The sequence below is a fragment of the Apteryx rowi genome, unplaced genomic scaffold, assembly GCF_003343035.1.
Source record: "Apteryx rowi isolate R43461 unplaced genomic scaffold, aptRow1 scaffold_624, whole genome shotgun sequence".
NCBI classification, from domain to species: Eukaryota; Metazoa; Chordata; class Aves; order Apterygiformes; family Apterygidae; genus Apteryx; species Apteryx rowi.
The window spans coordinates 407,192-419,648 of record NW_020450899.1 but is presented as its reverse complement, the minus strand read 5'-3'; the positions used below and the strand labels follow the sequence as shown (position 1 = coordinate 419,648).

Sequence of the window (12,457 nt, the reverse complement as noted above, 5' to 3'; positions counted from 1 at the left end):
AAAACCAGTGGAGATTTCAATGTGTGTGTGTGTGTGGGGGGGGGGTTCTTGGATGTTTGTGTGCGTGTGTGTGATCAGGTTTGACAACTCAGAGGGATTTAGATTAATTTGAAGCCTGAAATACCATCCAAGATGAGGATCTGAGTACAAGCAACGTATTTCTTATTTTATGTCTTTTAATACAAATACTGGGCCACTTACTTAATATTACAAATACTCACCAATGTATGTTTTTAGTTTTCTTTATTTAAATATGTTTGTATAAATTCATAAGAATGTATATATTATGCAATTTAGACAAACACATTACCATGGCATATATACTCCAGGCATGCTTGAAAGGAACCACAATTTCAGATGTGATCCTTACAAACAGATGGACAAGGAAAAAAGGCAGGACAAAATGTGGAAATTAAACAGTGAACAGATGTGTTATATTGTTTTCTGCTTAACATATGGAATCTTCATATTATTCTTAGTGCATAGTGCAAGCATTCCAATGCCATATAGCAAAATGAAGGCCAGACTTTTTACTACACCAAAAAAGATATTAACCACAGCTCTGACATCCTACATTTTGAGTTCACAACAGCTTTTCTCTGGACATCAGTGCATTTTAACTCAGACTGCAGCCAGAGATATTCCAGAGATATTCCATATAACTTCTGTAGCCTTAACTACTTGATCTGGAGTTAATTTGTTTTCTGAGGGCTGACCAATTTATCCTACCTTCAGTAATGACCTAGTTAAAAAGCAAATTGAATGAGTAAGTTAATTCACCTTTCCTCCTGTTTAGATATACCTTTCTCTAACAAAAAGTATCCTATTTCAAATAATTGCAAAATATCACAAGTATGTTCATATTTGCTTTCTTTAACATATCTTTCTTGTTAAAGCTTTTGGTATCTTTTGATAAAATAAAATTGAGAGGTGGGAAGTTGGTGTACAGTCAGTTAAATTCTACATACACTCCAGATTTCCAGGAAAAAAAAAAAAAGCTATTTTGCTTTTATTCTTGCAGCTACTGTAGAGTTAGAACCTGCTAATACATGTAGCCTAATAGCGAAGAATCCATGTATTAGTTTACATAGTTTGGACTGCAGAGAAAAAAATTATCTGCATCTAAAGGCTATTCAGTATTTTGTGAATTCATTTGGAATCTCAGTTCAGGTCCATCTAAAAATGTTGTATTATCAAGGGGTAATATGCCTTAAAAAAAAAAAAGTCAAACTTGAAGCAGAAACACTAATATATAAACTAAAAATCAGAAAGATTTGCTTCATATATGTCAAAATAAAATATTCTGACTTTCCCAGAAAGTAATTTTAGGGAATCCTGGCTGCTGAAATCAGCCGGAATTCACAAATACTTTTGTAAAACAGTGTTCTGTAACAAATCTAATGTGCCAAAATATTGGATCAGCCTAACGAGGAGGCAAACTACTGACTTGCTTTGTGGAGCTGCCCCCACGCTGGTGCTGCCCTGCAGTGATGTCGGGCCCCCCCGGGCAGGGGCTGCAGGGGACCCTTCTCCCCGTGCCGTGCTCCCCTGCCAGCCTGGCCCCCAGAGCCACCAGCGGGGCAGTTCCTGCGCTCTAGAAGTGGCATGAGGTGCCGAGCGCCCTGCAGCGCTCTTTCTGCTCTGGCTTCCCCACCCCTGTGCCGGTTTGAAGGTGGTCACAGTCTTCCTTGTACGCGTTACTGGGAGAAGATTTGCAGAAAATGAGCCACACTGTTTCGCAAGATTTTTTGGCCAGAAATAAAACCTGTAACTCATAGTTTTCTTGATGCAGAAGTAAGAAGTAAATTTTCCATAGTGCTATAGTAAGAAACATTTTACCAGGCAATTCGTGTACTTGGAGTATATTGATCCATGAATATACAGACATTCTAGCAATAAAGCTAATATATCTAGCCAGCTGGCATTCAGACTGCCATGTAATTTGCAAAAAGTAATGCTTTCACCTTCACCTCCTAAGGTATCTGAAACAGCTATTTATTCAGCAGTGCATAGACAGTACGTATATCTGCTCCCTGTCCTGCCCCAGTAGCCCTGTTATCTGGGCTAGAAGAGGGCCCATTTGGCTCCGTGCAGGTCCTTGTTACACGGGAGTAAAGGCTCTCATTTCTGTACATGTCGCTGCTGCCACTTACTGCATATGGAGAACCTGTGAAAAACAAAAGAATGAATGAATTTCACAGGATAAAAATTGGTTATTTTATTTTGATATTATTTAAACAAAAAATAATTCTCTCCTTTTAGGGGGGTGGGGAGGATCTTCTCTGCCCTACACCCAAGTGCTGGATTGTATTCTGTTCTAAGTCAGCGTTAAGATAAGTGATGTGCAAGCAATAGTATATTGACTGCAAGATCGAATGTCTGTGAAACACTTATCTAGAAAAATTTCTTTATGGCCTCTCCACTGATGATACAAAGACCTTAGGTTCTTACCTCATGTGGAGAATGAAAGCCTGAGACAGGGAGATTCTGACTTGATCAAAGCCAAAAAAAAGAGATGGGAAAAGAAAACAGAGCCCATGTCTTCCAATTCTCTTGTAGTATTTTATGTGTACTGGCCTCCTCAGATATCTACAGTTTAACTAATTTGCTTAGCATATTTTTAATTGCTAAAAAGAATTGGCATTGTGTGACACCTGAAAACTATAAACAGTGAACTAAGAGTTTGTCTACGCAGACAAGTCTGGAGCAGTGTGAACAGCTGTTGAACAACAGCTTATTCTGCAGAACTTCCTTTATGGATCTTTTCTGCATCATCTTTACATCAAAACTATTTTTAAATTCACTTTGGAAGCTAATTAGCATTGATCTTCGGAGGCATTCATCAGGAGAAAGTTTATCGATAAAGAAGTTCATGCTAAAGAGCCTGTGTCCTCTAAATTCTCACCATAGCTACCCTGGGTCAGGTTCTATCCAAGTCCTCCCATACAGACAAACCCTGATAAATTTGTAATGCAAGACATCCTAAATCTACTCTGAAGATAATCACTTCAAAAGTTTGTTCAAAACTTCATGCTTACATTCATCTTCTGTCATTCCAATAGCATCGTGATCTCTAAAATAAAAATGGTAAGAAGATCTGTTTATAGTCGCTCTATCCTATGTAGATAACTCTAAAAATAATTTTTGATATTCCATCAGATATGTCTTTTCAAGGCAGTACCTGGTAACTTGTGTGGTTGTTTTTTTCCCTGAAACAGATAAAACAGATTATGAAGTGTTAGTAATTAAAATATTCCTACAAATTATGTTTTTTTGCTTTAATTCTAGAGAATGATTGGACATGTTCCTTACCTTTTGATTTGAATATCTTCAGACAGATCAGTCCTACTGTCACATTGAGAAAAATAATCCCAGCTACAGCTCCAGAGATGACATGCCACTGCATAGCTAAATAAAATTGTTTATATTTTTAACACATGAATCAGTAGTGACATTTGGATCAAGATATTTGGTTGATATCATAATCTGCAGTGTTTTACAAGTGATCACTTGATGTTTAGCTGCTGTGAATGTAATTTACATATAACTCCCTTATTATGGATGACTGCAGAGTATTGTATTCTGGGAAATAACTTGATTTCTGTAGCAAATTTCCCTCATTTTAAAATAATTACTACCTTCATCTACACTGATGAGCAAAAAAATAGATCTTTACTGTAGTGAAACTGTGATATCTTCAAAGCTTGCTGTAGGATGTTGTCCAGTATGTATTTGTCCACATAGCACAACTTGAAAAAAGTAGTGGAGAGAACTACGTTTTGAAAGGCATCTTCGACTGCTCTGTCTGCATGCTGCAGTCACCCAGGGAGGTGCGTTAGGCTTTGCTGTCAGCCTAGGAAAGATGAAAATCTATCCTCTCCCCAGTGTTTCTAGTCCCTGGCGATTAGGATACCTGGTGCGATCATATAAGGTATGCCAGGTAGTGTGTTGAGGGTGGAGTGGGAAGGCAAGCAGGATCTTTCTATTTTCCACCTCGTCTTAGGAAGAGGGGAAGGTGGCGGCTCTGTGCAGCCTGCTGTCTGCCCTGCTGCACCCTGCCCCTTTCCAAGGCCTTAGGTTTCCTGCCCTTCATCAGTAAGGTGTGAAGTTTTGGCTTCTCTGAAAAATGTTAATATGTATCGGGGGTTAAAGATGCCTTTACGGCGTATAATGTGATATTGAAAGACTATCCTCTACACTGAGATTTTTCTAACATTGGTCATAAAAAAGAAATTATAGTGAGACTGTAAACCATTTACACTGTCGTTCATTTTCCTTCATTTACAAACAGCCTATTGCAAATATGGAGTTTACATTTTATACATGATACAATTAATAATCATCCACAAAGCATTCTACGTGAAATAGTGGCAAAATGGTCCCTGATGCACTGCCACTTCGTGATGTAGAGTTACTCTTTCTCTTTTAAGTTATTTAAAGAGTGATTAATTCCCTGGAAGAAGAATAATCTTAGGAAATGAATGATTTTTAAAATGAATTGCAATGTGTTTGATCACATTATCAGGATGTAGGATTTTATGTGGCTTGCTTTAGTGCTGGAGTAGAGAGTGGTTAAACCAAACAAGGGCAATTTCTCGGAAGAGCGCGGATGTTCCCGCTACCAGCTAGAGGCTATTAGGAATGCAGTTGCTGCTTACGTGCCGTTTGGTCTTTCTGAACATCCACCGACCGGTTAGTAGGAACTTGCCACTCAAGTTTACCATGTTGCCAGGCAGCAACAATGCATAAATATTGCCCGCTGTCAGCACTCGTGACGTTCAGGATAGTCATGTTATGTCTTTTGTGAGTGGAATTGAAGTTTGTATTGTTCAGCAGTCGTTCCTGGATGTTGCGATCAACACAGCAGTGCTCATTAAAAGTCAAGCTTGGGGCCAGGGCTTCATTCGCAGCAGAAAAAAGGCATTCACTTGTTTTACTGACTCTGATCCAGTACATAAAAAAACAGTGTCCTGAGCAGTTAGTGTAAAATTCACAAGACAGGGTGATGTTATCTGTTTCTTTGAATTTGAGAGAGACTTGGGATTTTTCCTGAACATTGCCTGAGCTCTTTTTCCCTGAAACACAAAAGATATTACAAATGAGACTTGTCTAGCAATAGTTTGAGAAGTGTGAGAACTGCATGACAAACAAATGCCATCTCGGTCACAAATGAAATGATGTTTTACACACTGAGTCATGTAATTCAGTTAAAATATTTCTGTTGTGTTGTACCTGAGTGACAAATAGGGATTATATTCATTGATAAGTCTAGGCAGTAGATAGCATGGAAAACAAAGCCATCTGAGGCAACTATCTGGCACCGAGATAAGTGAGTTTTGGTAATCTTTCTGACACTCAACTTCAACATAAACCACTAGGCAGTAATGCTCTTCAAAGGAGAGGATGCTTTGATAATTAAAAAAAATCCTGTCTAAGGTGAAGTTGTCTGTTATTAGCACAGTGGCATACGCTGTCAGTGGTACCTCCAGTCTCAGGATCTGGGGGCATTATGTAGCAAATCCAGGCTTTTCTGAGCCGTGCTGGAGAGGTGGCAGTCGAAGCCCCTCCTGGCACCAGCGCGCGGTCCCTTGCCCACGGCCGCCCTCCTGCCTGGCGCCGGGAACCTGCCAGGCAGTGGCGCAATCCGGGCCGGGCCCTTTCCTGCACTTGAGGTGGCACAGGGGGTTATTTCTTCTGCTCGCTTCAGATCTGAAATAGGGCTAACCTGTTGTCAGTATCCTCTAAGAAAAATGTTTAATAAGCTTTCAGAAGATTTAGAAATAATAAAACAGCTATTGAAGTCCAGCTACTTAAGGCAGTCCAGCTGTACTAAACATTAAACAAGGTAGTGTGAGAACAGCAACCATTTGCTTGTACATATAGATTAAATCACTTGCTATATAGAAAAATTCCATTTTCTTGACTATCTGAAATTTAAATGGTCAAGTTTCCATTATAACATAAGCCAGCAAAAAAATGTAGCTCCTTTTTAATGCCAGAACTCTCAAGAGTGTTCTGGAAGGACAATGTGCAGCCGTCTTCATTAGTTCATCTATTGGGAAAAGGTCTAATCTAAAAGCTTTTTAAAACCTTTATGCTATTTTACTCCCATTTGCCAGCCAAAAAGACCTGAAGCCTTGGCAAAGATCTCATTCTGGGTGCAGAAATTCAGAAAGCAGAGTTAAAACAAGACTGTTGGTGCTGTGTTACTTGTAGCTTAAAGCTCATTTTTCCTAAATCAAACTATATCATTAACTCAGTGGCTCACTTTGTCTGCTAGATAGAGAGTAGATATGTGGCTGTTGCTTTGCTCCTTCATCTTGAAAAAAAAGGTCTCTATGGGGAAGAGTACCAAGCTCAATGGGAGTTATTTAAAAAAGGTTGAGCATACTGTGAGTGAAGGTGCTAGGAGTCAGGGCTTAAAATGGACTGAAACAATAAAATTACTTTGGTAAAAAGTGTAAATCTTTGAAGGTACCAACCAGATTTTTTTATTTTGAATTATTTTTTTTTTTACAGCTTCTTCTCCTCTCTCAATCATTCAGCTTTCTCATTTCTCCTAGATTCTGTGTTTATGTGATTTCTCCTCCTACGTTCCACTCAGACCATAAGTCACAGTCACGTTCACCCTTACTCAATAAGTTCCTTCTCTCCTCTGAAGAATTCCTTTTCTGTGTCTAAGATATAGGGTTTTTTTTTTACTGAAGTATTTTTCCTTCTAAGAAAATGGGCTAAATGTTTCACAGTACAACGTTCTCTTAATTATCTCCTCTTTAATGCAAACTCACTGATGTCCTATATGGGCCTCCAAGCTGAAGATGAGCTTATTGAGAGAAGCATAGAAATAGGTATTTATAAAAAGCATCACTTACCTGATTCGGTTTTAGTCTGTACAAGAAAGAAGCTATAGCGCCTGCAGTGAGACGCATTGCTGAATAGTAGGGAAGTCATTGGTTCTTCATCACTTGAAAGTGCTCCACATGCAAACATCCTCCCAGCAGATGAAACTCGTGCCACCTCTAAGGTTTCATTGCAAACTGTTTCTGTACACAAGTGATTACACTTGGAAGAGCAGTTAATTAACTCAAATTGTTGCATATCGTCTGCTGTCTTATACCAATCTGTTCTCTTACTTTCTTTAGCAACTGGCTGATTGCACTGAAGTACAAGATTTCCATGTTCTTGTTGGTGAAAGAAAGTCTCACCTGTTAAGAATATTTACATGGTTAATAAAGCAAAATTATCTGTAAAAACAGCCAGATCTTTAAAGACTTAAGATTCATTTGTGTTGTCAAAACAACCTATTGTATTGCCAATGTAGTGATGGACCGTGTCCTCCTCAGGGATCCAGCTGCGGTCCTCTTGGAGGCAGTTTCTAAGATGAAGCCTTCTGAACGCAGATCTGGACTCTTCGACTGGAGTGAGCAGTTTAGTGAACAAAGCATCACTCATGTTTACCAAATGATATAGTATAGGTACTCTGTTTTTTTAATAGAGCAATTTTGTGGACATTTCTGATCACATTAATGATACTAAATACAGTTTAAAGATGAAAATATGGTACAGATAGATATTTCTTTAGTTAAAAATCCCATATAAATTATCTTGAGAAGTAAGGAGCCACAATCAGCCACTACACTTTTAGTGTGGCAGGTTTAGCCTGCTGTCTGTTTGTGGCTTGCTGGGCATAAATGCAGTCTCTGATCTTGCAAACACGCAGGCAGTGTTTGATGCATCACTACTGACTGCAGAACTGAAGCCCAACTTTATTATGAATATTTCATGGAGCATGTATCCAAAACGCAGCCAACAGTACATTTCAATATTCTTCTAAAAAGAAAAAGAAAAAGAAATAAAGCCATTTTAGTCAGTTGGAGTCCTCGTGTGTGAAGTCCCCACAGCCAGCTGCAAAATATTAAGTAGGCCTAGATCTGTGTAACTCAAGGATGGAAGAATGTGTTTAGGCATAGCACTTGAGCTTTTACATCTTTATACTCTGTAATATTCTAGAATAAAGTGAGATTGAGAACTAAACATTTTAAAAAGAGGAAGAAAAATCTTTGAAATTTTTCTGTCCATGCCTGTCTAGACGGCTGTGAAAACTCTCAATTGAGATAACTGGCGGAGATATAGGAGACAACCATAAGAAGTGGAAGTGTTGCTGGTGCCCCGAGCTGGCTGCTTGCAGCTTTCTACAGTCCCAATGGCTGTTGCTGACGGCCGGGGTCTGGCGGGAGTGGGCCCAAAACTGCTGGGCCCTGGGCCACTGGAGGCAGCTGAGAACGCTCCCCCTCACCCGCTTTCGCCATGTACCTGCCAGCAGGGCTAGCCATTCGTTGCTGCAAAGCCATTTTGAGACAAGAAAGTGCTCTTTTCTGCAGTTTTAAGACATGATCCTTCCACAAGGGGAGCATGCCTAGAGCCACTCCCTAGTACAAGCTGAGGACTGATCTCTGCATTCGCATACTTTTGTTAAGTGTCTTATGTATATATATGTAAAGTAAAAAGGAGAAGGAACTTACAGGTTGGTAGAGAGAGAAATGAGAAAATATTACACTACCTGTTATTTCTCCTAGAAGGGACAAGATCATTAGGAAATACATTCCTTTCCGCAAGCAGGAGGGCAGTGTGTCTATCCGTTTCACTTGCTTTCTTTCCTAACTCTAAATAGTGCTCAGGATAAAGAAAAAAACGGAAGCGATGACAAGGCACAAAACCCTAGCCTTTCCTTCCTGAAAAGGCCCTGCCTTTGCTATATCATCTAAGACGAAACCACTTAAAGGTGAAACTGAATGACAAGAAATTCAGGTCTGCCATAGGGACCAGTAGCTCTGTACCGTTTGTATAGACATATTTCATTTACTTTAAAGCCTGAGAGCCCCTGTATCCGTAGATGGGCAGCGGTAGTGTCACATAGCATACAGGGAGTCATGGCGCGTGCTCGCCACCCCTGCAGCGGCTGCCGCGGGTCCCCGTGGGCCCCGTCCTGCCGCAGCTGCGCTGCTCGCTGCCCGGTGGTGCCGCAGGGGTGGCCGCGCATGGGAGCGCCGGCGGCGCGGGTGTCCTCGCAGGCAGCCCCAGGAGAGCTCTGGGAGAGCAGGGCCGTCGATCGCGGCCCTGCCCTGGTGGCCCTGGGGCACCGGCGAAGGTCGGCGTTGCTCCGAGACCCGCGCCACCAGTCTGAGGACTGTCTCAAGCCTGCGGCATATCAGAGCAGGCTTTGTGCCTGGCCACCGCTGGAGAGGAGCCTGGCTGGCGCGGGCTCCTGTAGGCAGCCATCGCTGCGCTGCTGGCCACGAGGCAGGCGTGTGGGAGCGTCATCACAGGGACAACCACGTTCCCAGGCAGAGTCAAGTTCAAACTGCAGTTTTATTTCAGCAGGCGTTCAAAGCAGACGCAAACAAGGCTTTCTTAACAAGCACAGCTTTCTTAACGTGCCGGTTTCTCAACCCTGCTTCTGCAGTGGCCGTCCTCTCGCGCGGCTGTACTGCTCGTGCTCGTGGGGGCCAGGCCACAGCAGCGGCTGGACCCAGCAAGAGCGGACAGAACTCCCTGCCCCCTCTGACTGTTGTGCTGTTTCGCTCCTCTCAAAAAGTGCTGGGTTTATGACAGAGACTTTGCCAGCTTTCTTCCAGAAATAATTTTCCCATGTCAGGTCTTGCATTTTCTAGCCAGTTCTTGCATCAACATTGGCATAGTGAAGTAACTCAATGGGGAGTTACAGTAAGTTATATTAAAAAAGTATTTGTGAATAATAGTATGTGCTATCTCTTTATTTTTAATAATTAAAAAGACAAGTCAGGAACCTTCTGCTTGAGGTGCTTAATCTTTTTGTCTTTGTTAATCATCTGTTCATAATAGTGAAATAGCAGTGTGCATGCATATTGTTTGAGTGAAACTTCTCAAAAAGAGTATGGCTATAAAATGCTATGATGAGAAATAAATACCAGGTTAAGAAATTTTTCTGAAGAGGAAAGAAAGAAAGCTGTATGTTTTGTCTCTCTTCCTTTTTTTTTTTTTTAACTAAAACTGCCAGATGGTAAAGTAAGAAGCAGAAGTTAAGAAGAAATAGAAAGATTTAAAATGATATTATCTTCCAGATGCAGCGATGCGTTGACCACATACAAGCATACTGCTGATGTGACATAGTGTCCGATAACAGCAGGTACTTGTAACCAGCAGATACAGAAGGCAAAGACGGAAGTGCCACAGGATATGTAAATAAGGGATGTATGCGCATAGTTTTAAAAAAAAACTGCTGTACTTGTCTTTTCAGATTTAAAAGACAAAATAATAAGTCAGATTTGTGAGTGTGTCTTTATTTTCTTCATCTTCAGCTACAGGCCTTTTGTTTGTATTTCCCTGGAAAGCTAGCTCTTAGATGTGTGATAAGTTGCTCTAAGTAAGCCATGTAGATACTTGGGAACATGCTTGCTTGCTTTTTTATTTGCTGATGGATTTGGGTCTGGCCAGTTGTTTAGGCGATGGGAAGAGCTTGAAGATGTTGTCAGAATTAGCCTGAGGTTCCCATCTGGAGCTCTGGGCTCCCCCCTCCAGTGCCAGTTCTTTCATGCAACATCTGCTTTTTATCCCGTTACAGAGTTTTGCCTTGAGTTTGCTTTGGCATTTGGTTTGGTTTGGTTTTAACTTAAGGATATCCAGAGTTGGAGCCTACGTATTCAAGTTTGTGAGTTTAAGGAAAGATGACTCTCTAAAAGGCAAATCAGAAAACACTGGTGTCTGCACAGTTGTAGACATTTATAACTGTTATTTCTGTAAAGTGGTAGAGGGAAAGGAAGATGGAGGAAGTCGTCTGTTTTCAGAAACTGTTTCTTGGAGTGCAACTTATGTTTAAATCATGAGGATGTTTCAACCTTCTAAGCAGTACATTGCAGCATTTCTTGTCTGTTCTCTATCTCATACTGCTGAAAGCCATCATAGTGATAGGAAGTTTGAATTTACGTTTATAGAACTGGGACATTCTCCAATAGTGGGAAGGCTAAACCAATAACAAGGTTTGGAGTTGCAGACACCCTGCTAATTTCTGGTTCTGTAAGGAGAATTTAATCAGCCCAGAAAAAATATAGTGATAATTCTTATCTTTTGAGCATTGCTTATTCCCAAACTTCCAAAAAGCAAAAGTACCCAGCTGAGTGAGATGCCCGTTCCTGCCTGAGCTCTTAACTAATCTTGCCACACCTTTCAAGACAGGAAGGTTTTCTTCAGGGCGCATAGTGCCAGCCCTGATGATTCACGCTCTCGTTCTGGTATCTGAAGTCAGTTGTAGCAGGGGTTAGCAGGTCTTTCTTGGGTTTCCTGGTTTTGTTCTCTTTGTTCAGAAGGTCAGTGTCTCCTGTCCTCCCGGCCCAAAATGTTGTATGTATGTCTTTCCACCCTCACTGTATATCTATAAAATGAAAGACCAGAAAAAATCTGCCTCACAATTTAATGAGCTTCTGTATCTATTAAACTTAATGGTAGGCACAAACTGTGAAGACCTTACAGAGTCTTACTGCATTTTTATTCAGGGTACTGGGGGAATACAAACAAGCATATGGAACAAAAACAGTCTCCAGCATAAGATATTTCAGTTCGTTAGAGGAGTAGGAGTATGAACAGTCCCTGGCAGAATATGCAGACAAGACATTGTAGGCCTAGCTTGTGCAGAAAACTGGAAAAACAGAAGGGAGAGTAATTGAAGGGAAAAAAACAAAACAGTTTATTTTTCCTATTGTTCAAAGTAACTAAAACGCAGCAAGCAGGTAGGAGCATAAATTATGACAAGTCAATAAATGTGTCAATTCTTGTGGATTCTGTGTTTTGTAACAAATATATCATTGTTCATTTCTGTAATTTTTAGCTTTGTTTTAATCTTCAAACCTGTCTTTTGCTGCATCAGCAGGTAGGTACCCTTCCTCGCCTTTGCTCTGGCGGGTACCATTCCGTCACTTCATTATTCTGTCTTACCTCTTTTTCTCTGTTTCTCTTTCAGCTTTTTCAACTTACTTCGTAATGCTTTTTTCCACTCTTGCTTTCCGTCTTGATTTTTCTGCACACCCCTGCAGGACTGTCCTTTCTATCCCTCCTCCAACTAGAGAGCCCAGGCAGACACTCTAGGTTTGAGAAGGATACATGCCATGATCTTGATGAGCCTTCTGGCCCAGAGCTGAATATTATGGCTGTAGGCAGGCACAGTTTAGGTTGGTGGACTATTGACTACATCTGTAACCAGCAGTATGTTTCACATATTTCACAGCTGGCTGAGTAGACCAGTTAGACTAGTCTGGGGAAAAGGAGGGAATGTGGGAAGGTTAAACGTGTGCTTGGGTGTGCTCGCGCGTGTGTGTGTGTACATCTAGGCCTAGCTCACGGTTTCTCTCTGCCTTCTCCTGACATACAATTCTCTTTCTTCAGCCTGTGTCTTCCCCCACATAGCAGCACTTCTTTGTAATTTGAA

The 12,457-nt window shown here is 41.0% G+C and overlaps 1 protein-coding gene across 1 annotated transcript; it reads right to left on the bottom strand.

The window, feature by feature from the left end:
- Positions 1-226: 226 nt before the first annotated feature.
- LOC112974736 lies at positions 227-8,649 on the bottom strand. The gene is made up of 7 exons (XM_026084020.1): positions 8,561-8,649; positions 6,873-7,205; positions 4,659-5,075; positions 3,313-3,408; positions 3,182-3,209; positions 3,039-3,073; positions 227-2,167 (listed from the first exon to the last, which is right to left on the bottom strand). Exons 1-7 carry the CDS (start codon positions 8,601-8,603, stop codon positions 1,992-1,994), a joined length of 1,128 nt encoding a protein of 375 aa, XP_025939805.1. The 5' UTR covers positions 8,604-8,649; the 3' UTR covers positions 227-1,991.
- Positions 8,650-12,457: the final 3,808 nt, after the last annotated feature.